Source organism: Motacilla alba, chromosome 1 (genome assembly GCF_015832195.1).
Source record: "Motacilla alba alba isolate MOTALB_02 chromosome 1, Motacilla_alba_V1.0_pri, whole genome shotgun sequence".
Taxonomy (NCBI): Eukaryota; Metazoa; Chordata; class Aves; order Passeriformes; family Motacillidae; genus Motacilla; species Motacilla alba.
In genome coordinates, this window is record NC_052016.1 from 86,667,386 (window position 1) to 86,694,433 (window position 27,048).

A 27,048-nucleotide genomic window follows, 5' to 3' on the forward strand; every position below is an offset into this window, starting at 1 on the left:
TCTTTGTCCTTCAGAAAGAAACACAAGCGAGACGGGGAGGCTCGGGGCGGCGGGCAGGGCTCCCCGAGGGGCTTGCTGCCCGCAGCACACCTGTCGTGACCCACACCGGAGCCCCGGAGCAGACAGCCGGGCAGCAAGGCTGGCCCCGGGGGTCCCGGTCCGCAGGCTGCAGCCCGGGGAGCCCTTGGCCCGCTGCCGGGGAGCCGGGAGCCGCCCGGGGCGGCGCCCGGCCCGGGAAGTTTCTCGCCACAGGTTGTCCCCTCCCGCCCGCCCCCCGGGAGCCCGCGGGCGGCCCGGCCACAGGGACGCACCTTGGCGCCGCAACCGCCGCTTCTTGAGCCCGAAGATGCGGACCTTGGAGAAGATGTCCACCAGGTTGCCATTGCAGAGCCCGCGGTTCTTGTTGGGGCTGTTCCGCCTCCTGCTGGCCGAGGGCCGGTCCCAGTGCTGCTCCCTCGCCTGCCGCTTCTGGCGGATCAAGCCGCTGGCGATGGCCGCTGCCATGGCTGCTCGCCGGCTCGCCCACGCCGGGCAGGGAGGAGGGAGGCGGCGAGGCGCTCAGCCCCGGCGGGAACCCATCCCCGGGGGCGAGGGCGAGCGGGAGCCTCCTCCGGCCCGAGGCGCGGCTGCGGAGGGGCACCCGCACCGTGCGGCCGGCGGGAGCTGCCGCCGCCAAGGGTCACCGCATGGGTGCCCCGCCGTCCCCCCCCGCCGTGTCCCGGCGCAGGGGCACCTGCTCGGGAGGGTGTCTGCCGGCGGGCTGGCGGAGCGGAGCGAGCGGGACTCGGGGCAGAGCCGCGCCCGGTCGGCTCCGGTCGGGTCGGGTCGATCGGGTCAGGTCTGGTCCGCCAGGCAGCGTCGCCTCCCGGGGCTGCCCCTCAGCCCCGAGCCGCCGCCGCCCGCTCGCCCGGCGCTGCCATCGCCACGGCCGGGGCGGCTACCGCCGCCTCTTCCCGGCTCCCGCCCGATGATTGCCAAGTGCTTCAGAAATCAGCATCTGGAGAGAGCAATCTTCTTCTCCGGGGAGAGCTGTAATCACGGCTCCTCGGTCCCACCCCGCTCCAGCCTCCCCTACACACGCACGCACACACACACACACACACACACACACACAGAGGCACGCACCGCTGGAGCTTTTTTTTGTCCTCCCCCAGGCGAGGGGCGGCGAGGGTACAAGCAGTGGAGGAGGGGGAATGGGGAAAGACTGAAGAAAAAAGGAAAGGGGGAGAGAGGCGGAGGGACGGGATGATGCTGATGTGGTTTTCTGGTGGGAACCGGGAGGCTCCCGGTGGATGCGCCGCCAGCTGCCTCTGCCCCCCGTTAGGTTTCCAGGTGGCTTCGTGCGGGGCTCCTTTCTTGGGGAAAGAAGGAGGGCCCTGCGAGCTGCCAGAGGGGCGTACGGCCCTCCCCGTTCTCCTTCGCCCGCCCCGGCACACCGAGGATCCCTCGCACGCACCCTGTCTCCAGCTCCCCGGCAGCGGCTCCCTGCCGGCCGCCCCCGCCGCCCACAGCGGCGACAGCGGCACCTGTCCCCGTCCCCGGGCGGGGAGGGCGGGAGGCAGGGCAGGCGGGTGAGGCGACACCGCGCTCCGCCAAGGGCACCCTGCCCCGCGCAGTCCCCCCGCCCGCCGGCCAGCCTGGCCGCCGCTGGGCAGGGGCGCCCGCCCGCCGCTCCTCGGCCCGCCATCCAGGAACGGAGCGAGCAGGAGGGGGAGTCTGGAGGGAGACGGGGCTCTGCCTCATGGGAAGGTTTTGGAGCCGTGAGCTGAGGGGCTAAGGGGACCTTCAACTCAAATACCAAAGGGATTACTTGGGGCACCCACAAACAGCCACAGAAGGTGGATTTACTAATCACCAGCACCGTGTAAAATAACAGGCTGTCTTGGAGCACTTAAGGAAGTATCAGCCAAGCTCACTAGACACTGAACACCTCAGAAGCATCTGCCCCGAGAAGTTCACAAGGCACGGCAAATAGTAAATACCATGTAAAATAAGACATCCCTCTTCTTTCCTTTCACCTTTTCCTGCTGGCTTATCTCCCTTTTCAAATAATGGCCCAAAGTTTTTTGGATTTACTTTCTTCAAGCCTAATGGTTAAACTTCTTGAAGTTGTAGCCAGCCAGAAGAAAGTAGAGGAAGAAAACAAGCAGCTACACAGAAAAAATATTAAGTTAGCCTATAAAGAAGGGCAGATGCTTGCACAGGCAATTATCATGTAATATCTATTTTTAGACTGTTTTCACAGTGCTCTAATCTCTTATTAGATGGTTTTGAGGGTTTTTTTGTTTTGTTTTGGTGCTTTGATGGGTTTTGGGTTTGTTTTTGTTTTCTGGGGTTTTTTTTGGTTGTTTGTTTTTGGTTTTTTGGGTTTTTTTTAATAGGCTTGGAAGTGTAAATATCCATCCAGAAAAATTCACTGTTTTTCAATGCAGAAGCTAGTATGCAAGAACAGGTTCTTGTTTCAGCAGAGGCTTCAGCTTCTTTGATATTGACCATTTTTCCCCCTAAATCCTTTAATCTACAAAGCGCTATTTTTATACAGAGGGCAAAAGTGTATGGTGGGAACTCCAGTATACAGGGATTTTGTATTAATACTAGACCAACTAGGAACAGAACATGCACAATCGGATCTGGATAATACATTTTAATTCTATTTAAAAGTGTCTCTAAAGAGATTCAGCTAAGACTCATTGGATTTTCTATCTGGCAATTTTTACAGAGCAGCAATTTCCTTACAACGGTTACAATTGCCTTAACTAATGCAATTAGACAGAGAGGTGGTTATTAAAAAAAATATATATTTCAGTGTAGTACTTTTGCATACTGCTTTCTTTTTGCTTCCTCCTCAGAAGTGGACAAGGCACGGCGTGGCATTCCTTAAGACCCCTGAAGAGGGAAGCGCTCCTCTGAGCGCTGCCTCAGTGGCCTCCCGCCGCCCGGCCCCGTTCCCGTCCCGGCCGCGTTCCCGGTCCCGCTCGGTGCCTGCCTGCAGCACCACGGACAGCGGAGCAGCGCCCGGCCGCGCCTGGCCCCGGGACGCCCCATCCCCACCGCCGGGAGCTGGCAGGACACAGCCCAAAGCCAGCTCGACTTGGCTGCTGGCTCCAAACAATGGAATGAATGAGAGGGAGTAGAGTGAAATAGAGGCCAACCACCCACTATCTCTCATTTTCTCAGGAATGCAGAGGTATAATACATACATACAACCCTAACATTTGCATGAGAAACTCTCTCCAAAAGGGTGTGAGTCCCAAGTTCCTCTTTATAGCATCAGATGATGCTATGCATCATATACTATCTACTACTATTGTTCCTTTCTATATTTTCCTTCAAATCCCGGGCCTTTGCCAAAACACTCTGACATTTCTCCACCACATGATGCTCAGGGTGATGGCAAAGAAAGCAAGAGAGAGGGTGAAAACGGGCGGTATGCCTACAGACAAAGAGAAAATGTGTTTCTTACTCGAGAGATTAAAAAAATAAAGAAAAAAGAAAGAAAAGCTTTGTACTCACATCTCAGAAATGCAGAGCAGTTGTTTACATCTTGGGGTTTTACAAAGAAAACTCAAGAGAGCCATCTGGTGTCCTAACCTGTGATAAAATGTGTGCCATTCTAGTCAAAGGGAAGGTTCTGCTAACAGATGGATTGCACAAGTATGAACATACAGTTACCTTAAAAACTGAGGACTGCATGAGTATATGCATTTAGGACAAATGGATATAGCTTAGTTATGACATTTTCTACATTAAAACAGAGTTTTATGGCTGATTAACAAAACTCTGGATATGAAAACAAATGATTAAAAGCCAACAAGAGGGAGAAAAGATTTTCAGTGCTTTCTACTCTACCATCTATTCATTTCTAACTGGTATTTTATTATGGATTTCAGTAGTTTTCTAAACAAAAGCACTATAAAATCTATAGAATTTCTTTCTTGGATGAATTTTGTAGTAAAAAAATTCCATGTTTATAAAGTGTGTATAAAATACTTGCTTTATTGTCTGTTAGAGTATGAAACATTATTATTCCTTTTTCTTTATGTAATACTGGGAAGAAACCATATTCCATTTCAGCTAATCTAACATGTAAATTTCAACGTGACCTTTTCAGGCATGAAAGTTCAATATTAAAATATACACCCTTTTTATTTGCTTATGTGCATGTACTAAAGATACATAAAATGCTTTTATAGGAAATTCAATTAGGAAAAATGGTATTCAATGCTTTATAGTCTTACCGACCTGGGCTACAAAATGTATAGAATTTAAAATGTCATCTTTACACACTATGGACTTCGGTATTTTTTCTTTTTTTATTTATTTATTTTTAACTTATTATGTGTTTTGCAATAACTTGGATAATGTACAAGCTGCAGAGTAATGCAGTTCAATGTAGCCATCTAAACTCTACATAGATTTTCCTTTCCTAAACCATTTCAATATAAACAAAAATATCTTTCTACAGGTGTGTAGTCATGTGCATACACTCCACCCAAATTTTCTCCTCCCAGACATCCTGAAACCACTCTTGATATCAAAACTGAAACAAAATAAATCAAATAAAGCCCAAATTTCTTACGAGCATATATTTTCTACAAGAGCAAACAGTCAGATTATTACATTACTATTAAATATGTTTAAGTTTCATGCGCTCTGGTGAAGTTTTTATTGCACTTTCTAGTGAAGAGTAGGGCACACAGAGCTCACTTGTTCAGTTAAATACACTAGAAGATGATGAGGTAAAGTCAGCTTATATTCTAGAAGTCATTAATAAAGTATAGTGAATCTAGATGTTCTTTCAGACTCTACAGAGTTGAAGATTGTTATGTGTCTTTGCAAATGTTTGATTTTTTTCCTTTGGAAAGTGTTGTGTTCTATAGTAGCAAAAGTATTAGCTCCTTACTGCTTATACCATTAAAAATAGAAAGGATGGTCTAGGCATAAAAGTACCAATTTAGGCCTAACAATTGAAAGGCATGCATACAAGTACATCTAGACCACTGGGAAATTTATTATTCCAAGGAGAGACATTTCAGGAATGTAGAAATTACTTGTTTCTAAATAGTGATGGATTTATTTAATCATCCTTATGGTGCTTCTGATCAGACTGGAGACTGACTGCCAAAGTACAGTTTCCAGCTGAAGTTGTAATTCTGATTTGTTGCTTCTGACCAAAAAAAAAATATTGAAGGTTGCTGGTAGTTTTGGTGGACCGTAATTAAAGTGTCTAAATTCAATGTACATACTAAAACCCTTCCACTCCCTCAAATATCATAAGAAAATGTGATAGGGTCCTACAAATATAATTATTTGTGTAATTCCAAACTGATATATTCCCAAGGCACACAGTGTGTATGTATAGGGGGGATGGGTGATGGTAAGCAACAGTAACTTTCAATTCTTGATTTAGTTTTCTTGGGGGAAAAAGATGGAGCAAAAGAAATAATGACTTGAACAAGGTGAAACACATAATATACGGCTTACTCTATGGGTGAGTAAGTGTTTAACTGTACAAAATAGAAAAACATAGAAAAACATTTGTCAGCTTAAAAGATCACATCTTTCATGAACAGACCAGTATGAACATATTAAAACACAGATAAGAATTCCTTTTTCAGATAGCTTATATGCACTCCATGTTTATAAGAAGACTAGTACAGTATGTTTGTGCAATGAGCTGTTAACAGTTTAAATTAGGTCAGTTTTATAGGTTCTTGTCTATTAATCTGGATATAATTCTCCTTATAAATTATTGTTAATTTCCCAAGAGGCAATGCACTATGAAGCACTGAAATTTAAAATCCTTAACACCCTGAACACTTGATTGATAAGACTTTGATAAGACTTTGAAGATAAGACTCATTGATAAGACTTTGAAGAACATTAAGAACAAAATTTGTTTAACACGATAACATGCTTCACAGAATTTGGATTTGTATCCTTTCACACTTCTTTGTGTCAAAAGCACTCAGCTTTCAGTCTTAGCATTCACAATATACTCGAGGAGCCAAAATCATACCTCTTAAAATTTACTAAATACATAGAAAGTCCTGTGGAGTCAGTTGTTTAAATAGATCAGAAGAATCCATTTAATTAAGACAAAAGTAAGCTTCCAATATATTGTTCAAAAGACTGCACATATTTTAGCCAGCTTCTTCATAGGATTTGGCTTGTATCCAAATCATAAAAAAACATTAAAACATAATTCCTGTATATATAAGAATAAATTAATGCAAGCAAGTCTAGCATTAGATGACTGGTTATGCAGAGAACTATCAAAATATTCTATTTAAATACATAACACTACTCAAATACATAACACCTACAATGCTGCCTACAGCAGCTCAGATGAAATATTTCTTCTGCATTGACCATTCACTCCTTTCACATATTACATTCATTTCTTTCACATATTTCCTGAGATACATCCATAACTCAAAGGACTAAGTACCTCTACACTAGATATTGACTTACTTGTTGGACATGACTTTTTGGACATTACTTTTTGGACATTACATGATTCTTAGATGTCTTCTGCTTTCACTTTTTTTTACTTTGCTGTTCCACTTCCCTTTCCAATGCTAAATTGCATGTATTATCCTGCAGTAATGAGTCTTATGAATAGTCCTGTGTCAAGTAAAATACCTGCTTTAATTCAGAGTTTTATTTTTTATTCTGTGGGCTAGCTCTTCATCCTTCAACAGGAGAAAAAGGTGTATGAAGATTCTTAACGCTATTTTTAACAATTGATCTTTTGGCCAGATAAGATGTATGATTACAGCTGCTAACTTTTACCTAAGCTCCTGTGACATCTTTCGTGACTCTTTCTGTTTTTCACCCTATCTTTCCCCTACTTCTGATACCACTTCTTTTGAGACCAGGTGAACAAAAGAAACCAGCTGGGTTGACAGGAGTATCTGTAGAGCGCACAGATCATAAAAGGATCACCAAAATAGCTCACCCAGGCCCGAAACTTAAACCCAGTAAGTCTCTTTTAAGCAGTTAACAACGACAGTGAAGAAAGAAAAAATAAAAAAAGAATCAAGATCACTTTCAGTACATAATCCAAAAAAGTAATTAAAAATTAAGTACATTGTGGTTTCTGCGGTGACATATATAACATTTTATCTTTAAAAATGAAAGAATCTCTTTAAAGAGAGGTTCGCAATAACTAATAACAGATACACATCACCAATAATTTTGTTCTTACTAAAGCTAATAGCAGATCTGCCACAAGACTGCTTCAAAACAACGCACTGGTGACACAAGCCAGAAAAAGGACTTTCATTAAAGAAAAACAAACACAAACACCACCCCCCCATCTTTAGTCCACACAGCTGCAGAGAGCAGTTTAAGATTTAGAGGCCTAAAAACAGCATGGAGAGCTTCTTCATTAATATGCACAGCTTAAGCCAACATCTGTTGTGTTTACTTATCTAGCCACAGCAGGACTTGTCTGCTTTGCCTGACTTCTGAAACATGCAACAGACTTTGCTGTTATTCTCTCAAGTAACTGAAAGTCCCTGTAAAGGGAGTCTGCTTAATTTTGTTCTACAGAAACAAAGGAAAGACAGAGGAAATGTCCCTATGAAATTCAGTCTCTACAGTGAATTTGCTCTGGAATCAGTACAGCTGGCAGAGCATGTAAGCTGCTCTACCTGTTTCATGCTACTCTCCAGTGAGGACTTCCTGCACCTAGAACATATTTGCAAATGGATTTCTCACTTTCCTTGGAACCAATATGAAAACCCATGACAATAAGAGAAAAAAATGTGCAGTATTTATGAACCCTTGGAACAGGGAAGATGTTGGATTTTGACTATCTCACAGAGATCCAGGAGAAAAAGCACTTTATATGCATTAAATAAAATACAGAACAGAAAAGACAATATGAGCAGAGGTGTACAGAAATTGCTATCTTGAGAAGCAGAAGAATGATTCCCCTCAAAATGCATTTAATAATCTTTTAAGTATAAAAAGTGACTTTTATTGGTGACAGGAAGAACTGCAGCATGTCTGCCCATGCACAAAAATGCACATATATGTCTGCCCATGCACAAAAATGCACACACAAAAACATCCACAACAGCACTTTGTTTCTTGGAAGAAAGCATGAAAAATACTCCCTGCCAAATAATCTACAAATGGAAAAAATGGTCTTATTTTCTGCTTTGTGACCTAAAATTGACAGTGTGATTAATTTCACAAAATAACTTTCAGATAGTCATCTTTGTTTGCAAGTATTCTACTTTTGATTAACTTTTGAATAACTCTTGATTTCAATCCCTTCGATACTATTTTAAAGACATTTACAAGGGAAAAAAAAAGGAAGTAGCATCCTGTTCTTTTCTTGTTCAAGAGGGAAGGTCATACAGTATTTCTCTGGGTACTGAAGGGAGATAATGCAGATATAGAACAATTGTGGCTAATGCCATGTTTATCCAAAGGGTAAGCCTTGATTCCCTCTCAAGTCTAATCAAATAGACATGACCCTTCCTTTGGGGTTCAGACACACCCAATATCCTCCGAAAAAAGTTCCATACCCTGTTCCCCTTTCCAAACAAACAGAAAATTCAGTGCATTGTCTAATACTTTCATTGAATGCAATAAATTGATGACAGATATAAATCTCTTAAAAACACGTACAGCTAGCTTCTTTTCAGTTAATCTAGATTTTCAGAAGTATCTGACAAGCTAATATAGCTTATATTAGCATAGGAACAGATTTTTCCTTTCTCCCCCTCAGTGTTTCTTTCACTCGATATTATTTTCTTTGACTGAAAGGTCTTCTTTGCATTGACACACTATTGTTAAACAAAAGATGCAAACAAATATTATCTATCACAAAAACAAAAACAAAAACAAAAACAAAAACAAAAACAAAAACAGGAGGAAACTTTTTAGATTTGACCCTTCTCTCTTTGATAATCAGTTTAATTCAGCTCTAGCTTCACCAACAGCAGTGGTACTTGCTGTATCAGCATTTTCATTTTACTTCTTCCAAAACAGAAACATCGATTTCTTCTACACATCTTTATGTCTTTAAAAAAACCTAACAAAATCAGTAATGAATGCTTCAACCTAAGGAGAAAAAAAGCAATTGAAGAACTTCTGCTTGCCCATCTTGTTACTTATATGATTTAAAACATCAACTCGAATTTCACAGACTTTTTCTATCTTTTTATTTATTTTGTAGACATGCTAGATATAATATAATAAATACTAGAATTATTTTTAAATCCTGAAAAAACTGGAGTACCTTCTCATGTTACTGTGGTGATATTCCTGGCTATTATTCAAATACCACAGTATTTATTATTAGTGGTAATAGCATGAATGCTTCTAATATAGTGACCTGATTTCACAACCCAGTCCTACAAAGCAACACAAAATATCTAACATTTAAGACTTAACTCATCAAAACCTTTCAACATCGTATCTCTCTAAAGTGTAGTGCAATTATCTGATTTGCCAGCAGTGGACACTGTTTGTCTAGTTATTCACAGATATATTGACTGAGGAATATCTTGCGACACATACTGGAATATATTCCTTTTATTATTAATTATTGCACTGCAAGCAATTAAAGAAAAAGAAAATGGAGTTATTTGTACCAGACACAAGCTCAGTAAAAATTATCTGGTAGAAATATTTTTCAACATCTGTGTAATAGCATACTGCAACTTAAAAAAAAGAAAAGAAAAAAAGTTAAGTAACTTTAGAAAAAATAAATTTAGACTTATTCACATGGGGTTGGTTTTTATCTTAATCATAATAATTTCAAGTTGTATAAGATATTCTGATGTAAAAAATAAACTTTTTCTTGTATTTTTCATAGAGTGATATTTATGAGACTGAAACTGTGCAGGCTTTTCATTTTTCTATAAATATCTTGCAGATAATGACATGAGGAAGCTATAAATTCTAAGGAGAATATTTACTTCAGTGTCCTGTACCATTTGTTGAATAACACAATTGTTCAAGATCTGGAAAGGATATGTTTTACCCACTGATATTTTTGCAGGGGCTTTGATGTTAAGCTGAAAAGTAGGGTTTTTTAGGATGAATACTAGATAGTTACAAAACCAACACAAAAAGATGCAAAAGGTTTAGTAGAAATCAGCCTAGGTAGTTGGAAGACAGTTTCCATTCATCTTAAAAATAGAAAGTAAGTCTTAGCATTTTGAAAAAGCCATGCACAGGTTTAATCACACATAATATTATCTTAGGCTTTATTAAAAAACTTACAGCAATCATCTACTTATCTCGGTATTCAAATGATTCATTAGGCTTCTCCTAAAATGTCTACTTAAATAAATGCAGTTCTCATGTAAGAATGCCCAGTATCTTAATAGCATAATTAGCTCATTTTCTGCCTAATGCAGCTGAAACCTCATAAACAGGGCCCAGCAGTCTGCTGCCGGTGTGTGTACACAGGACACCTAGAGAGGCTCTCAGAACTATGCTTTTTGTCATATGAAAAGTCAATTGTATTCAGTGCCAGAGATGCCTTGAGTTTTAGCCTTCATGTTTCCCAGATTCTGTACTGCATTAGTGTATAACTCTGAACTTCACATAAAGTGTCAGCAAGTTGTCTTCACAGTTTAGTTAGACAAAATAATCCTTTTCCAGCCTGAGAACCAAGGACACCACAGCAGCTTCAGGCCCAGAAAGTATAAAAAACAGCAAACTGAGGAGAGCAATCTGGGAAGATGGGACTTCATAACCTCAAGCTGTAATTGGACAACTAACCTCAACATGTAAATGGACCAAAACTTATAAAAGTGTGAAAACTTGTGACCCAGTGTCCATCTCGGGTGGAGCCACGGCTCTTGTACTGCCCAAGGTGTATCCTTTGAAGACCTTTTAATAAATACTTACTTTATTCCTTTTGCTCTGTCTAGCTTCTGTTCCAGGTAGCCTCTCAAGGCTCTATTTAAGGATCACTTGAGATCTGCCTAAGACTATTGTGAAATTGCCTCCCAGAAAGCTGGGAACTTTAGACATTGGTGTGAGATCTAGCTTCTAGCAGGCTGCATTCCAATCGCTGAGAACCTGGAGCATACACTTGGTCACTGTCTTTTCAGTCTTTTTTTTATGTATAAATGTGACTTAGAAGTCATCAGTCAGTGCATGAACACAGAATACTTGGACTAGAGTCAGAGACTGCTAAAACTTCCTTCCAGTCACATCAGCTCTTCAACCTGCTCAGTCTTTGACACTGGTAAGCAGAACACTGTCCCTTCTCCCTTCCCAAACCACACTTTTCCCAAGCAATCCACCTTAAAGCTGAACTCACTACTGGTGGACAAGGTTTCCCTTCAAATTCAATCCCCAGGGACATATTTATTACCAAAAATCTGTAAGCATCCCTTGCATTGCCCTTCTGTGTTCAGGTAGGTCTTGTATTTACAGACACAAATTTAAATTAAAATTTATCACCCCAAGTCTCAGGGCTTTTTTTACTTATTTCCAGACTTAGTTTAAACTCTATGGAAACTTGATTTAGCTACAGATGTAGGAAGGAAGAGCTAAATTAGTACCAGGAAACAGCTTGATGAGTGGAAGCTGTCTTTGATGCAATCCAAACTGTGCTCTGTAAATAATAAGTGAGAGGTTCTGGCTATGCTAGACTGACAAGGAAGAAGAGAAGTCATTAGAAACAGAACAATCTGGCAGCCAGATTGCTGTGAACCCGAGCTCCTTTGCTAATATTCTCTGTCTAGAGACAAAGCCATCCTTTCTGGGCCTTAAAGCTCGAAGACAAACAATGTACATATAACAACTTACTGTGAAGAATAGAGAAAAGTTTAAAGTTACTGTTGCAGTTTTACACATGTGGAATAGGGTACTATACCACTCTCTAAGTATCAGTCATGTAAGCAAGTTTTTTGCGATTTTGTTTACTATTGTGTGATACAAAATAATAGTGCTTTGACACTACCCACAATTTTTAATTAACTGCTAAAACCTTGGATACAGGCAGATCAACTTTGCATTGAATCAATTTTTAAAGTAAACATCCTCAAAAGAAAAAAAAAAATTACTAACAGCAACAGACTGTTGTCTGAACAGTCTGAATGGATCTGAATGGCATTTCTAAATCTAATGGTTTTCTTTTTCCCAAGACAGAAAAACACTTCTGTTTTACAACAACTAAAAACGTATGCAAAATAAGGATTAAAAATATTTTAACTGATAATGTGCATGAGCACAATTTATTTCTGAAATTATTTATGATTATAAGTCAGCACATTTAAAAATGTGGAGCTGTTGGCAATTTAAACCTTGACTGCTTCTTACATGCTTCACAAGACATGGGATTTTCTGAAGCACAGATAATCTTTACCACTTCTAGTATATTTTCAAAATAGTATTTTCTGATGCCCTTGATTTATGACCCATAACATTTAAACTTTCCCTCTACAAGAAGTTAATCTATCAATGGTCTACACAGGCTCAAAAATATGAATATCAGTTGTTTCCTGACAAAGCTTAAGCAATTTAGCTCTCAAAGTCAAAAAGTTTCTCCAAAGATCATCACAGGGCATAATTTCTTATAGTTTTACTTAAAAATATTTATTTAATGATTATGCTTTAGAAAGGCATAGATTCATACATGAAATGAAACCCACAGTGACACACAATTTTCCCACTGCCAAAGGTGAAATGTAAGACCAGAGTCTAGAAAATAAAACTTCAGAGAGCCTGTCAGGACTGAATCTAAATGAAAAGATAGGTACAAGATAGAAGGGCATAGAAAAATGTGTCTTTAAAAGTCCTCAGAATTTTTTTACAAGGATAAAGGAATTAAGGTTTTATACATGTATACTGACACATGTGAAAACACATAAATGAGAGAGAGAGACTAGAAAATAATATAAATAAAGATGTTGTTCAAAGAAATCTGTGACCAACTTAGTGATCTAAGCAAATTTCAAATCTATTGTTACTAAATTAAGACTATTTTCTTTATTCCAAGTATTCAAGAAAACAAATGAAGCTACAGAAAAGCCTTTTTGAACTGAAAGAACAGATCTCTTTTGCAGACTGAAATATGAAATGGCCATTTTTTTTCTATAAAAATAATAGTAAATGAAAAAAAATTCCAGAAAAATTCTACTTACTTTTTTTAAAAAAAAATTAAAAAAAAAATTGAATGGTATCACACTCTTACCAATCAACAAACCTGATCTTACTGAAATGGAAATCTTTATCATAACTTATAATATGCAGGAAAATTAGAGCAAATATTTTAACAATTGCAGTCATCACTAACTACTTGGCAATAGACAAGAAGGAATAGTATAATATCTAAGGAAAGATAAAGTGATTATTCATGGAGAAGCCTTGCTGTGCCTTTTTCTGATTCTTTCCAAACAAAAACTAGGACCTTTTGTTCACATACAAAAATTAAGGCAGACTAGAGAATTTGCTGGGAAAATCCCTTCATAAGACAGTTACCTTAACATGAATTGTCTCAGAGTTTCAGTTAACAGTGATATTCAGCACCCTGCATGTACAGGCATTTTTCCAGCACAGATTCTAAGCTGCTGAATGCAAGACTCCATTCCTCTTTCACTGGCCTTAAAAGTAGCTTTTAGATTTAGATTCCTAAGCCTAATTCTGCCTCTCTGAAATGTACCTCTGATGCTTCAGACACAATGAAGTATTTAAGTTCCTGTAGGGGTTTATACCGACAAAAAAAGTTTGAGATAAGCTTTTTAGAAAAGAAATTTTCAAAGTTATTTAAAAAGTTATCACTTTTCTGTAGCTAATAAGTGGCTGTTCGAAATAGGCTTTCTGTATTCCAGCATAAGCTGAAACATCCTGATTTCCTTTTTTTCCTGCTTATAGTGCTCATGCCCATCAGAAATTTTCTGACAAAAGCCAGCAAGGGTGCTAATTAAAAGATTATGTAAAACAGTTATCATTTGAGGCACTGTAACAATATAAATTATCAGAGATTAGCCCCTTTCATGCATTCAGTTATACATGCTGGAAGTTTAATATTTTGTGTTATAGCTCTGATCATTTCTCCTGGTTATTCAGTGATGCCTGAACACATCCCAGGACAGATCTTCTTTCTCTTCTGACTATACTTAATCAATATTCTAACATATTAACGAAATCTGGTGTACATGTACTTTTTTGCACACAGGGGCTCCCATGGTGACCTTAAAGCTGAGAAGAAAGTAACTGCAGATTATTATTTAGCAAGCAGAAATTAATAGTACTGTGAGCATCTACTCTCAGTGATAAGAGCTGGCTATCTCCTCACTATTTCTCTGCAGATAAGTGGCAAGATACTTGTAAATGCTTCCAGCTTCTGGGCTGGAAGTGAGGAAGTGAAATGAAAGCATTAGATGAAAATCTGGGATGCTCTATGTTGTAAAGCCCTCCCAGCTTCCAATATATATTCCGAAAAAAAAAAAAAAAAAGAAAAGAAAAGCATCAGCCATTTTTACACACACTGTGTTTGAAAAAAAATTTCCATTTTAAAGCTTCTCACATTAAAACAATATATAATCCACTGGCCTTTTTTATGAGCTGAATTTAATTTTGTTCATTGAACTAAGTCAGCTATTAAAAAATACTCTTGATGCAGTTTTGCCATAAAACCAAACACTATACCTCATTTAGCTAAGACACAATATACAAGTTTACTCATTCTAACCATCAGCACACATTGACATTGCCTTGGGAAAATGAATTTTAACTTCATTTGAATTTAAAGGCAGGCTAGAGATACTGACTTGCTCTGTGTTGCTCTGCTCCAGATAAACACAGAAGCACAAGCAAAAAAAAGCCCCTCAATTTTTCCAAGCTCTCCTTGTGGATACTCAATTTCCAAATGTATATTAATGACAACAAACTGACTTTTCCTAAGATGTATTTTCTCTGTCCCTTTTCTCTATTTGGTAACAGCACCAGTAACTCTCTTGTTTCTCCATTCCTTTACTTGGTCTTCGCACAACCTTTGCACATTGCCGAGATGCAGTCTGTGCTATTTTTGAATAGTTAATTACTTTGGTTTAGCTTCCTTATAATTAAATCTTATTCTCTCCTTTGTGGCAGAGGTTTCTTTTGGAAAGCACTGAGGTACCCCCATAGTGTGATACTGCTCTGTGTATGTGGTGTCTCCTTAAGGACTGAGCCTCTGTGACAGCTGGCACAAGACAAATCCTGCAGCCCACTGGTGATCTTCATATGCTAAACATTTCTGGTTTCATCACCTATCCATCCCACTAATGGCTTTCGCCCACAATACAAAATACAAGAGGAAATTAGTTCTGCTGCCAGCATCAGAATATTTGTAAAGTTTTGATGTGGAGCACAAAGCTGTACGTCCTTTAATATAAATTAAACTATATAGACTACTTAACTTTGGTATAAATATGGCCATATTCTCAGTGCTGTCCATGAAGTCTTAGTTTTGTGGTAATTACGATTATTAATACAGGAAAGGAAAGGAACTCTGAAGAATAGTAGGTAGATTTTAAAAGGCAAAGAACAGTTTTTTTCTTTGATAAACTCAATATTACCGTCAATTAAAGGCAATTTCCTTGCTTATCCTCTCCCCACATAACATGGCAAATAAAGCAACAAACACCCTTAACCACACATTTAGAAAATCAAAATTTTATGAGTAAAAAAAGAAAAAGAGAAACCAGTATGTATTCTTTAAAAGCCAAGATCATAGAGGCTCAGAACACTCTAATTCACTTGTAATGTTGCCTTCACTGACAACTTGACAATTGAAATTACTTGTTATTTTATGACAAATAAACACAAAAGCCAGTTAATACAATTTCATTTAGAAGTTGAACATTAGAGTGAGAGAAATGTTGCCCCATTCCCCTTTGCCTACTCTCTAAGCAGCAGATGGCACAAAGAGCAACAACAGCGCTTAAGCTCCCCTAAAACACATTATTATGTGGTTCCTCACTAGTTCCACAGGTTCCTCACTACAAGATCAAAGATAATTCCTTTATTCTTTGTGTAATACTGATTCAACTCAAGCTCCAAACAATGCTAGTATTACTCAAATTTTTGAAAACATCCTCATGTTTATTATGACCCCTTAAGAAATCTTCAGCTAATCAAGGAAACATTGCTAAGACAACACTGTGGGAAATCTGGAGTGGGAGATTATGCAGAAATGTGTATATAACACACACAAGCATTAAGAACTCTTTGAGGATTCAGATTTGCAGTTCATACAGATTTATAATAACAGAAGATGCAAAGAACTAGACTGAGGTCACCTAGACATCACTAGAAGTCTGAAATTTAGGTTCCCTCTACATGGATCAACTTGTCCAAAGGAGACAGACACCCACTGAGACTTTGGAAAAATCTCACCACCCTCTACTGATTATAAATAAATCTGTGCACCTAAGAATTAGTTGAAATGAGAGAGGGAAGCATTCAACAGATTTGGTACAATAGGAACTATTTCTGCATCCAGCTTCTTAAAAAGAGCTCTCTGATCTCAGTTTAGGTTCAATAGCTGTCCCTTTTTTAGTCTACATCAAGATTTTATAGGCCTATTTTGTCCCACCAGCAGATAGGTTACCTTCACTCTTTCAATCCTGTATTTTGCTAACTATTCCTTCTCTTCTTTTCTGGAGATCTGTCTCTCTCCCCAGGTGTGAGAGAGATACTGCAGAAGCTGTTCTTTCTCTGCTGAAGACCAGGTTCAGACCAGAATCAGAGAACACATGAAGCAGGGTAAAGCTGCTTTGCCTTGGAGCACTCATGTTATGTCAAGCTGCAGTTGGCATAGTGCCATTTGTGTGCTGAATCACAGCACTGCTCAGGTTGGAAAAGACCTTTAAGACCATCAAGCTGGTATGAAACAGGAGAGAGAACACTGATTTGTTTAGCACAGTCAACTTGTCTTTGCGTTTATATGGTCACAAATGTCACAACTTTCTGTAGATACAGTACAAAGATATTCAAATGAAAAGTGCAGAGAGAAATGAAAATTCATTAGCTGCATCTATTTTAACTAAATAATTTCCCATGGAAATAATTGCATTCAAATCTTGCAAGAGTCATTTTCAGTAGAACATCTGGACATGCTAGATTCATTGTAAGAAGATCTCAGGGATTAAGGGACAATACTAATGGTTCATTTTTATTTTATTTTATTTTACTATCCTGAGCAGTAACAACGGTAAACAACCTTTGAGGATTATTATGCTCTTGGTTAATTTGGCAATACTTTTTTAATAACCTGAGTTATTAATCTTTGTGAATCATATGCCGTCAGACATGCTTCCAGTACATAACAGTGGCAGAAATTATTGAATGTGTTTCCTGTCTCACTACCTTCTGCCTCCAATTTTTTGCCCTCTCTTGCTTTTTCCCTCTACCCACAATCTTAGCCTTTCCCTTCAGAATTCTAAATTCTGCAAGTTATTCACCCATCCTCTAAGGGATTTTTAGACTAAGCATTCACTGGGCCGGGTAAAGATCTGCCCTACCAATAGGAAGTGAAACCCAGGAAACCTCTCTTTCTTTTGTTACAAGGCTAACAAATTACCTGCTGCTCCCTTCTTAGAAGTCATTTGCTGCACAGGGCTACAGCCTGAGCAGAAGAGAGAGATTGTCCCGTCTCATTGCCTGATTTGCAAACTGCCATTCCCAAAGCCTTTCTGTTTGCAAAAGACATGCTGCTAAGATCTCTTCATCTACACAGACATCTATATATTTCTACCTATATTCCAAAGCAAGTAAATCTATTACTGAAGAGGCTATTTTAAAAATAATCCTAGTTTTGTTCCACGCTAGCTGTGCATCATGGCAGGAGAAATTAAATAAATCTAATACTTAACATAACAAAGAAAGTTCTGAGCCCAACCTCCTGAAAAGGCTCTGGCTGTAAATACCAAGTGAACAAATACAAACAATTCCAGAGTAGTTTATAGCACTATTGAAGAAAAGAACTAAAATTTTATTTTGTTAGTAGAGACAAGGAACTACAGATAAAACAAATTTTATTCACAATTTTTTTTTCTTGATGGGATACTGCTTTTGCACTCAAATACCAGTAAAATTTCATGATTAATTGTTCATATGGAAAAATTGAGTATTTTCATTTAAGTTAAACAAACAAGAATTAAAAGAAAAAATGCTTGAAAGTAACTAATTCTCAGGGGTGACAACTCTGCAACCTATTACAGGTGGAGCTGACATGTTTTAAAATTAATTTTAAATTAGAGATGCAAAAATCAAGGGATCTCATTTGTTGGTAATTTGTGAAAATCTCAACTGTCCATACTGCCTACAAAAAGTTTGCAATATCAGCCACTATTTTGAATATCATAAAATAAATATCTACAATATGCAGAAAGAATTGTCTTTTGACACTATTCCCCTGTTGTTGTGGAAAGATGATGTTTCTCTGGTTCAAACAAAATTTTATCTGAATGCAGAGTTTAATATCTTAGCATACAAAAGGATTATATTCTGGTTAGCAGAAAAAAAAGGAAAATTTTTTTTTTCTTTTTTTGACATAGCCTAAAAGCAAAGGTGTAAATTCAAGGAATACTGTCAGATGCCTGTGTTAGAAGCCAAATAATGAGAAAGATTCACAGCAGGTGTCTTAACCATTAACAAACCCAAGAGCTACAAATTAATCAATGACATGTAATTTGGGAATATCTAGCCATTCCTCACTTCTTGCATATAATGGTGCAGTAGAAGCAAAACTAATTGCCATGTGGATATCAGCAAGATGCACAAAAGAAATGCCACTGATTAGTCAGTGAATGTTCCCACCAAGACACTGAATATGTTCAGACAACTTCTCCCCTCTTATGCAACTTATCCTCAGCTTTGAAATTCTAGAAGGGGCATTAAGCAGAGCTCAGCAATGAAGAGCCAAGAGTAGGGATCCATCTCTTGTTTTGAAAGTGATTAGAGGTATAGAAATGCAACTTCCTGGTCACAGAAGATAGAATCATTCTGTGGAGATGAAAGGTCTTAGCCAAGAGCACACTTCTCTTTTCACTTGCTTTGAGTCTGTTTAGATAGATATTCAGTCCCTGAACAAAGTGCAGTTTCATTTTACATTGATTTATCCACTAGTCTCCAGCTCCCTTAGCTGAGCACTGCTTCCCTCTTCCAGTGACCAACAGCTTTAGGGGGAGTAAGAGTAGCTCACACATCCACTAGAAAAAACCGCACTAGTTTGAGCAGGTTAACTTGCTGGATGTTCATGCTGATCCTGTTCCCCATGTAGTCACAGTGCTGGAGGGCAGAGAAGAGGAATGTGACACCACAAAGAACCTAAGTCCTTCCAGATTAATGGTTTTATAAAAGCTTGGTATATTTTCTCAAAATGTCTAGTGCTCTGTAAGAGGTGGTTGCCTTGCACGCCTGAACTTCTGAAGTTTGCGTGTTAGTCTGGCAACTGTTAGCAGAAGAGTTACTGCTACTGGAAGTCTACGACTGTAATATTCCATCACAAGGACTTCATAAACATTTAAAATAACTGAGTTGCATTTTTTAAATAAATGGAAAGCGACTTTAATGAATGTTCCTGAGGTTTTTCTTGTAAAGAGACAGTGTCTCATGCAAATATTTGAGCAATATCAAAGTTAATGCCAGGCATATATGATGATTTAAAGACTTTCTATATTGATAGAAAGGAGATGCTATGGACTCATGGAATTTTCACTGTTGTATTATGTTCACAAATATTCTTCTATAGTTCAGCATTGTGATTACTAGATCAGCTACTAAGTTACCTTTAGAACACAAAGCTATAGAATAAATGTTAAAGAAATTATTTTGATTTAACCTGTATGTGGTCTCAGCTTTCTGAGAAAATATAGAGCAGTGTGGCCCAAGTCTTGGTCATGACTTCTGCAGCACAAGACTTTTAAGGTTTGACCTCTGATACTTGACACAAAAACTGTCATTCCACAGGACAAGTCCTGCAAAGATCTGTGGTTCTGTGGTCCTATCTTGGCTTTGCCTGTGTAGCAAATGAGCTTTAGTGGCTTTCATAACCTACTTATGAATTCAGATAATTTATAGGAGGTTGTAGAAAGGTCGGGTTTGGCATCTTCTCCAAAGGCACAAAGGACAAGACCAGAAGAAATGGCCTCAAGCTGTGCCACAGGAGGTTCAGCTTGTACATCAGGAAGAATTCCTTCACTGAAAGGAAGCATTGCAATGGCCTGCCCAGGGAAGTGATAAAGGCAATCACCCCTGGAAGTATTCACAAAACAACTGAATGTGCCCCTTAGTTCTGTGGTGTAGTTGATGTGGTGGGGTTCGGTCAGAGATTGAACTTGATCATCTTGGAGGTCTTTTCCAACCTTCATGATTCTATGAATGTGTAAAATTGTTCACTGACCTGTTTCCCCAATTATTTCTAACACGCAGATTCAATGAGTGGGTTGTGTGAGACACAGAAACTGCATATTTCTATTTGTTATAATGTTGAAAACCTCTTTCATTCCAGCCCACTTCATAATAAGTGCTCATTTTTTATTACAGTGATAGTACTAATGAAGTGACTTTTCATGGAATCAATAGCAAAATGTCAATGATTTTGATAGATCAGACCCAAAATAGCTGCCAATTACAGTACTCCAAATTTATTTTGAATGTGTTTAAAAATGTTTATCTCTGTTGAGGCAGTTGGGGAAGAGCTGCTTGTTATTTCAGCTTGAAAATTTATTTGTGCAACAGGAAATATGAGAAAAGGATAATAAAATACTGCATTATACATGCTGCTTTTCTGTGGTGATGGATCAGGGCACATTACATGGTTAGTTTAATGAAAACCATTAGAAATTTGTGTCCAAATGTTACATATGCTGAAATAACTGTCCTTTATAAGAAAAGGCTTCAATGATGAGAAAATTTGTGGCATCTCCTCAAAAAAGATGTGATTTTAAATGCCTGGACCCCAAACACGACCCTGGTATGAAGTAGTAATACTGAATTTGTCTTAAGTAGTATAAATAAAAGTAGGGCAAAAAGATGCTGGATGCTTGCAAATTAATTTAATTTTTTAAAATGTATTTTGGGCAGAAATCATACTCAGCTTGCTCTGATCAATAATTTCTAAAGCAATTTAAAGGAAGTTTCCAAAGAAACTCCTCAACTCTTCCATCACGTAAACAAGAAGCTCACTTTCCTAGGAAATGGTTGTGTGTTTATCAGCCCAGTTTTGAGCCTTTCATCTGAGGCCAAGGCTTTCAAAGGCAGGCTCCTGAGGCAATGCTTTTAGGGTAACAATCTACCCACCAACACTTGCAAAGGCTGATAATCTCCAATTTGGAAGGCCAACTCAAAATCCTTGCCCAAGGTTAACAATGTCAGTCATGCTACAGGACAGTAAAAATCACTGAGCCCTTTTCCATCTCCTGTACCCATAGAAATTCCCAGTGTTTAATAAATAAATCATACATAAACTAGTAGTCAGCAGCTTATACTTAATTTCTAAAATGACCTCATGTTTTGACTATTGAAATAAGAATGACTGGGATGAGCACTGAGGAAGACAGCCATAACAACTGATATTTAATGGAATAGTTGCCTATGTAAATTAGCTCATAAGGAAGATGTAAAGAAAACTTTTGAACAACCTAAGTTAGGCAAAATATTTATTTATAAATATTAAATATTTATTTTAAAAGCTGTCTTTAAAAAAATATGTCCTCACTTTTTTTTGTTCAGCTATTGTACCATAATGTTAATGCTTGAGAACAAGGAAGTGGAACAAAACTACAAATAGAAGCAGGAAAAAAAAAAAAGAAAAGAGCGGGTGGGGGGTGGTAATTTAAATTATTATTTGTGGCAGCGGAATACATATGGTGAAAACTAAAACTAAATTTAGATTGGCTGTGATCCCACATATCTCATTAATTTTGGCTTTCAGACATGGAAAGACTGTTTGGAACAGCCTCAGCACAGTGAGGTCCTGGCCCGAGACACAGAGGTATCAGATGAGAAGAGTAACCATGCGTAAATATTCATACACATATATATAGCAGACAGGAAGCAATGCATATAATAATCCACATATCCATTCTCCCATGTCCCTGAAATGTCTCTCTGAAATGTATCTGCATGAAGATCAGATATTTGTCCTTAATCACAACATTCTATTGTCTAATCAGGCACAAGAGCTTACACACTCCACTGCTGACAGGGAAGAAATTTGTAAGTGAAATATTAAGGTTAATGTGAACAAAATGAATGGAAGTGTGACTTTGTATAGAAGGGAAGGAGGGAAAGAGAATGTGCAGGTATGCAAGAGAGCAATCTTGGATTTACAGGATATAGGTTTCAGCTTCAGAGAAAGAGTTAGTCAAGGGCATTTCTAAATTACAGTCAGATATTGACTGGAAAACATACTCAAAGAAATCTGCCTGCAAATTTTGCAGAAATCTGAACTTTTTTAATTCCAGAGATTGATCTCTAGGCTCAGTCCTCATTACACCACTTCTTACCTTACACCATTTCTCATCAGACCAAAATATTAAATTTTTGTATGACAAATTTTCCACTTTAAAAAGAACAAGGTAAGACTTTTTTTTTTTATTTTCACCTGGCATTCCACAACTGTGCCCCCAGTTGCTTCTGTAGCCGGATTGGCAACATGGGTGCTGGAGACACATACCCTGGAAAATCTCTGTAGAGAGAAAAGTTCCCCCAAAATAGGAATCCTGGGACCCCAGGATTCAAATTACCCTGTCAAAAAAAAGCTATTGCAACCCAGATCTGGAATGAGAAAAAAATCTATACTCTACCACCTATCACCTTGCATCTCTGTACCAAACTGGGAGTCACAGTGCCAACTAAGTGTCCCATGCTGCATTTGTCTGTGTACCAAACAGACATGACCTGACAAAGAGAAAACCATACCTGTTTTACATCCTACAGGCCTATCCACTTAAGTCTGTGTTCAGATATAAATGAGCAATATTAGAACTGTTCCATATGATCTCATATTTTAAAAAATCCAGATGAAATGATTCAGACTAAATTGGTTATCCTTCCTAGTTTTCTTTTTTTCTGAAAAGTTGCCTAAGTGAAGTATGTTATTGAAGGGTGTGCTTATCATTCTTGGGACCTCTGAAGAGAGATTTTACTTGGGAAGGTGATATAAATAGGAATAGGAAAAATAAAGAAGCAGCAAAAACACAGCTACACTGATTTTTTTTTTCTCCTACCCTAGGTGCTTTCTATTTTGATCTGTTGTATCCCACAAGTTGATAAAAATATTAAATTAAAGACAGAATTAAAAATTAAATTATGAATGAATTGCTTCATTAGGGTTTGCAGGTTCCATTCTAGAGTGAAATACACAACTGAGGTTTGACATAAAAGTAAGCTGTGTTTAGGGTACAGTAAAAACCACAGTAATATTTCAAGTGTAATATTGCAAACTACTACAAGTCAGCTGGAAAACGTCAGCTGTTTCTGACTGTCAAAACAAGACAAGCTATGATTCAAAGAAAAAATAGCTATTTCACTACTAAAGTTCTGCAGTTGGCCCTAAGTTACGGGTGAGGGCACTATAAGCAAAAAATAAAACCTTGGTACAGGCTAAATGCAGATACTTTAAAAGCGAAATATCTTTAAAAGGCACAATGAAAACATCCTCACTGGCATTTCAAATCAAAGAACAGTAAATCTCAAATTGAAAGGGGTTTTGTATCTGGTATTTAAATACAATTATTTAGAGAACAATTGAAGCTTTTCACTGTAAAATACATACTATATGCACATGCATGTAGACCTTTGAAGATAATTACCAAAACTCAAAATTCATACAACCAAACTGATGAAAAGTTAAATCTTCTGCCCAGTGCACCTAATTAGGGAATGATCTGAGGTAAAACTGTATAGCAACAGAAATAAAGATACTAATTCAGGCATTTTCCTCCATGATTATCAAACCTTCCGTGGTAATTTTGCAGGAGACCTGATATTCTAAGGTAGCTCTGTTTTTACTAAGTAAATGAGACTGCAGAGCATTTCTATTCTTTTTTTCAAAAAGGTTTCTGATATAAAAAAATACATCCCACACTCAGAATTATTTGAAGTTTAAATGTTAGTATTTCCTTTTCTAAATTTCTAAATATGGTTTTAATATTAGAAACTAATATCTTTCTGGTATTATTTTATTTTGCAGATGTGAAAGGCATTTTGAAAGACAGCTACCATGACTTTTCCATTAAATATATTATTTCAGCTCAAAATACTTAATTGAATTGAGCAGGAAAAAAGGCCTCGTTTAGTCACTGATGTAAATGAGATGATTTTAAAGAACACTCAGCATCAAACTGTTCCTCTGATGGTGAAGCACTTTTTCTATTTAATTCTCTAAGCACACTATTTTAAAGGTCAGCAAGAAATGAATAGAGTCTTTATTTAAAAGTTTTGAATATGGTTTGAATCTTGACCTCATAATAATTTTTTATGGTCTAAGATATGGAATAATGTAAATGTACAACACTTTTTTAGAATGACTAATAGAAAAAAATGCCAGCTGGGTTGTCTGAAAACTGGTGTGAGAGAACTAAAGATGCTGGCCTAAGAGTGGACTAATATATTTGGCTCATTTGAGTAAAATTCTTAAAAATAAACCAAGAAAAAACTGCCCAAGAAATGAAAGAAAAAACCTTCAAGAATATGAAGAAATAAATAAAAATAAGGAAAAAATAGCTACATTCTTTGGGATTTTAAAACTCATGAGACTTCCAACAGTTTGCAACCTTGATCTATTACTGCATTGCTTTAATGAAACTGTGTAAGCTGAAATCTGCTGCAATGAAGAACTTCATGCAGAGAAGACAAATGGAAATATTTGACTCATTTACCAGAAGTCTGTTGTCTTTTGTGAAGCACTAGACATTAGGCCCAAACCCTAAGTTATTACAATTTTTAACTAATCCAAGTTCTGTGGGCTCTTTGACACTGGACTATCAAATGCCTAAATATTTGGATCCGGCCCCATGCTTAAAACAACAGGATACAAACGTCAACAAAGTCAGCTTGGCAAACAGAGGGACTCCCAGCAGGACCCAGTGCTGAAACTTGGGATTTCAGGCTGATTTTCCCATGCATCTTTACACTGCAAGAGCTACTCAGCTCAAATTCTAGTAGGTCAAAATTCTAGCTAGTACAAAACTACACTGTGTGCCTAAGTGGTTTGCTCACTGCCTCCTTTATTCACAGCAACACTGGCAGAATTGTCCAAGCCCAGGATGGTCCCCAGGATCCCAAGACAGGAAGCAAAGTTGCCTGTTAGACACATGGTGGGGGTGAGGAACAAGGGTGATGATGATGGTGATGATGATGATGATGATGATGATGATGATGCAGTCAGCTACTCCCAGAACACTGCAAGGAGACACTTTTCTTCAGGAAATGCACTTTTCTAACATTTTGAAAGCATAAGTATTTATGATTAGCTTGATAACACAAAATAAAGCCAATGATGTCACAAGGAGGCAAATAAAACTTTTTTTTCATCTCAGGGCAGTCAGGCTATCACCTCATGTTTCGTATTTTGAGAGAAAATGAGACTACTTTCAAACACAAATATTTTAGGTTAAACCTCTACCACTTAGTAAGACTTTGATAATGTTACATTTGAGCAGCGACAGTCAAAACAGAACTACAAAAATAACAAAGCAATGCCTTGTTTTTTCACTAGCACAAGCACGTGCAATAAAAGAAAAATCACAAGCTGTCACATAAATTTCATCGTTTAACAAAAATATATTTTCCTTTTTTAATAGAAACAGGATAAATATAGATCAGATAAATATCTATATTCATATATATAAATATTTATCTGATCTATATTTCTTTCATAAAAGTAAGTTTCACTGAATCTTCCATGCAAATGAAATTAAACAGTTGGTATTTATCAAACAAATTAGGAGAATGCTGTCTGGTAAAACACAAATTAAATCTATTGCTGAAGTTAAAAATATCTATAAAAATTATTCTGATGGCACCTACCCTTGTTATTTAAATAGTCTAAGTTCCTCCCAACAAAGAAGATACGCCTGCTTTCCCACCTTCCTTCTTCTTCCACCATCCTTGCTACCACCAAAGCTGTTATTGATACAAGTGTCCTGCAGATCATATACTTTCTAGGGCCCTCAAATATATCCATATATCACCAATCATCATTTTCCCAGTTTCAACTTTTTTTTTACTCCAAAGTGGTAAAACTGTGTTTTTAAAGTAATAATTTTAGATAATGCAATCCAACTTTGACAATTTGGGATGGATGAAACTTAATTTTCATTGCAAAACATTTTAATCATGTATAGCACTAAATAGAAAATCCCCTATATTGTGTAAAACACGAAAAGGTTTCCATCAGAGCACAACTAAAGAAATTCTCTCCAAGTAGGTTCAGAAATTTGGTATCAAACTGTGCTAGAAATAATTTATTTAATGAGGGACACAAATATACTGGCCATGGGAAAATGACATAAACAGTTGAGGCTTTCAGCAATGCTCTGCCACTATCAATGGCAAAGGGAGGAGAGCCTCAAGGTATAAGGACTGCTATGCCTCAGTTAAGAAACCAAACATTTTTGGAGATCAGGAGCCCACAGAAGGAAGTAATCAACCCAAGAAATGGCTGTACTTACAACATGGATGTCTAAGTACGCCAGGGGAGACATCTCTTTCAAGACTGCACACAGTTTGGAGTCAGCAGCAATATTTTCCTAACACCAGTGCAGATTTATGGCCAATGATCAAAAAGAAAAATACCATTTTCATGCTCCAGCATCCATTTCCAAAACTCTCCTGATACTGGTTCAGTCAGATTTACCTTATTAAATTTGTTTGGGATTGCAGACTTGCATGACAAATAAAACTGAATTAATTTGTTGTCTCTTGCAGTGAAGAAAGCTACACGTGTAAGTAGAGAATATTTTTTTACTAATCCAAAGCATTATCTTAGCAAGACTAAGTATGCATGTCATAATAACCCAATATTCATGCCAATTACTGTCTGAAAAGAATGTCTGATTTTTAGGCTAA

The 27,048-nt window shown here is 38.1% G+C and overlaps 1 protein-coding gene across 7 annotated transcripts in view; it reads right to left on the reverse strand.

Annotated features, from left to right (window-relative positions):
* FGF14 (fibroblast growth factor 14) overlaps nucleotides 1–27,048 on the reverse strand; it is a 376,859-nt gene that overhangs the window by 122,739 nt on the left and 227,072 nt on the right. The window contains exon 1 of one of the 7 annotated variants that reach the window (XM_038127245.1): nucleotides 312–1,048. The exons of the other annotated variants lie outside the window; for them this stretch is intronic. Within the exon in view, the coding sequence (XP_037983173.1) occupies nucleotides 312–504 (193 nt within the window). The 5' untranslated portion in view covers nucleotides 505–1,048. Of the gene's footprint in view, nucleotides 1–311; nucleotides 1,049–27,048 lie in introns of those variants that run through there. 7 annotated transcript variants of the gene reach the window in all.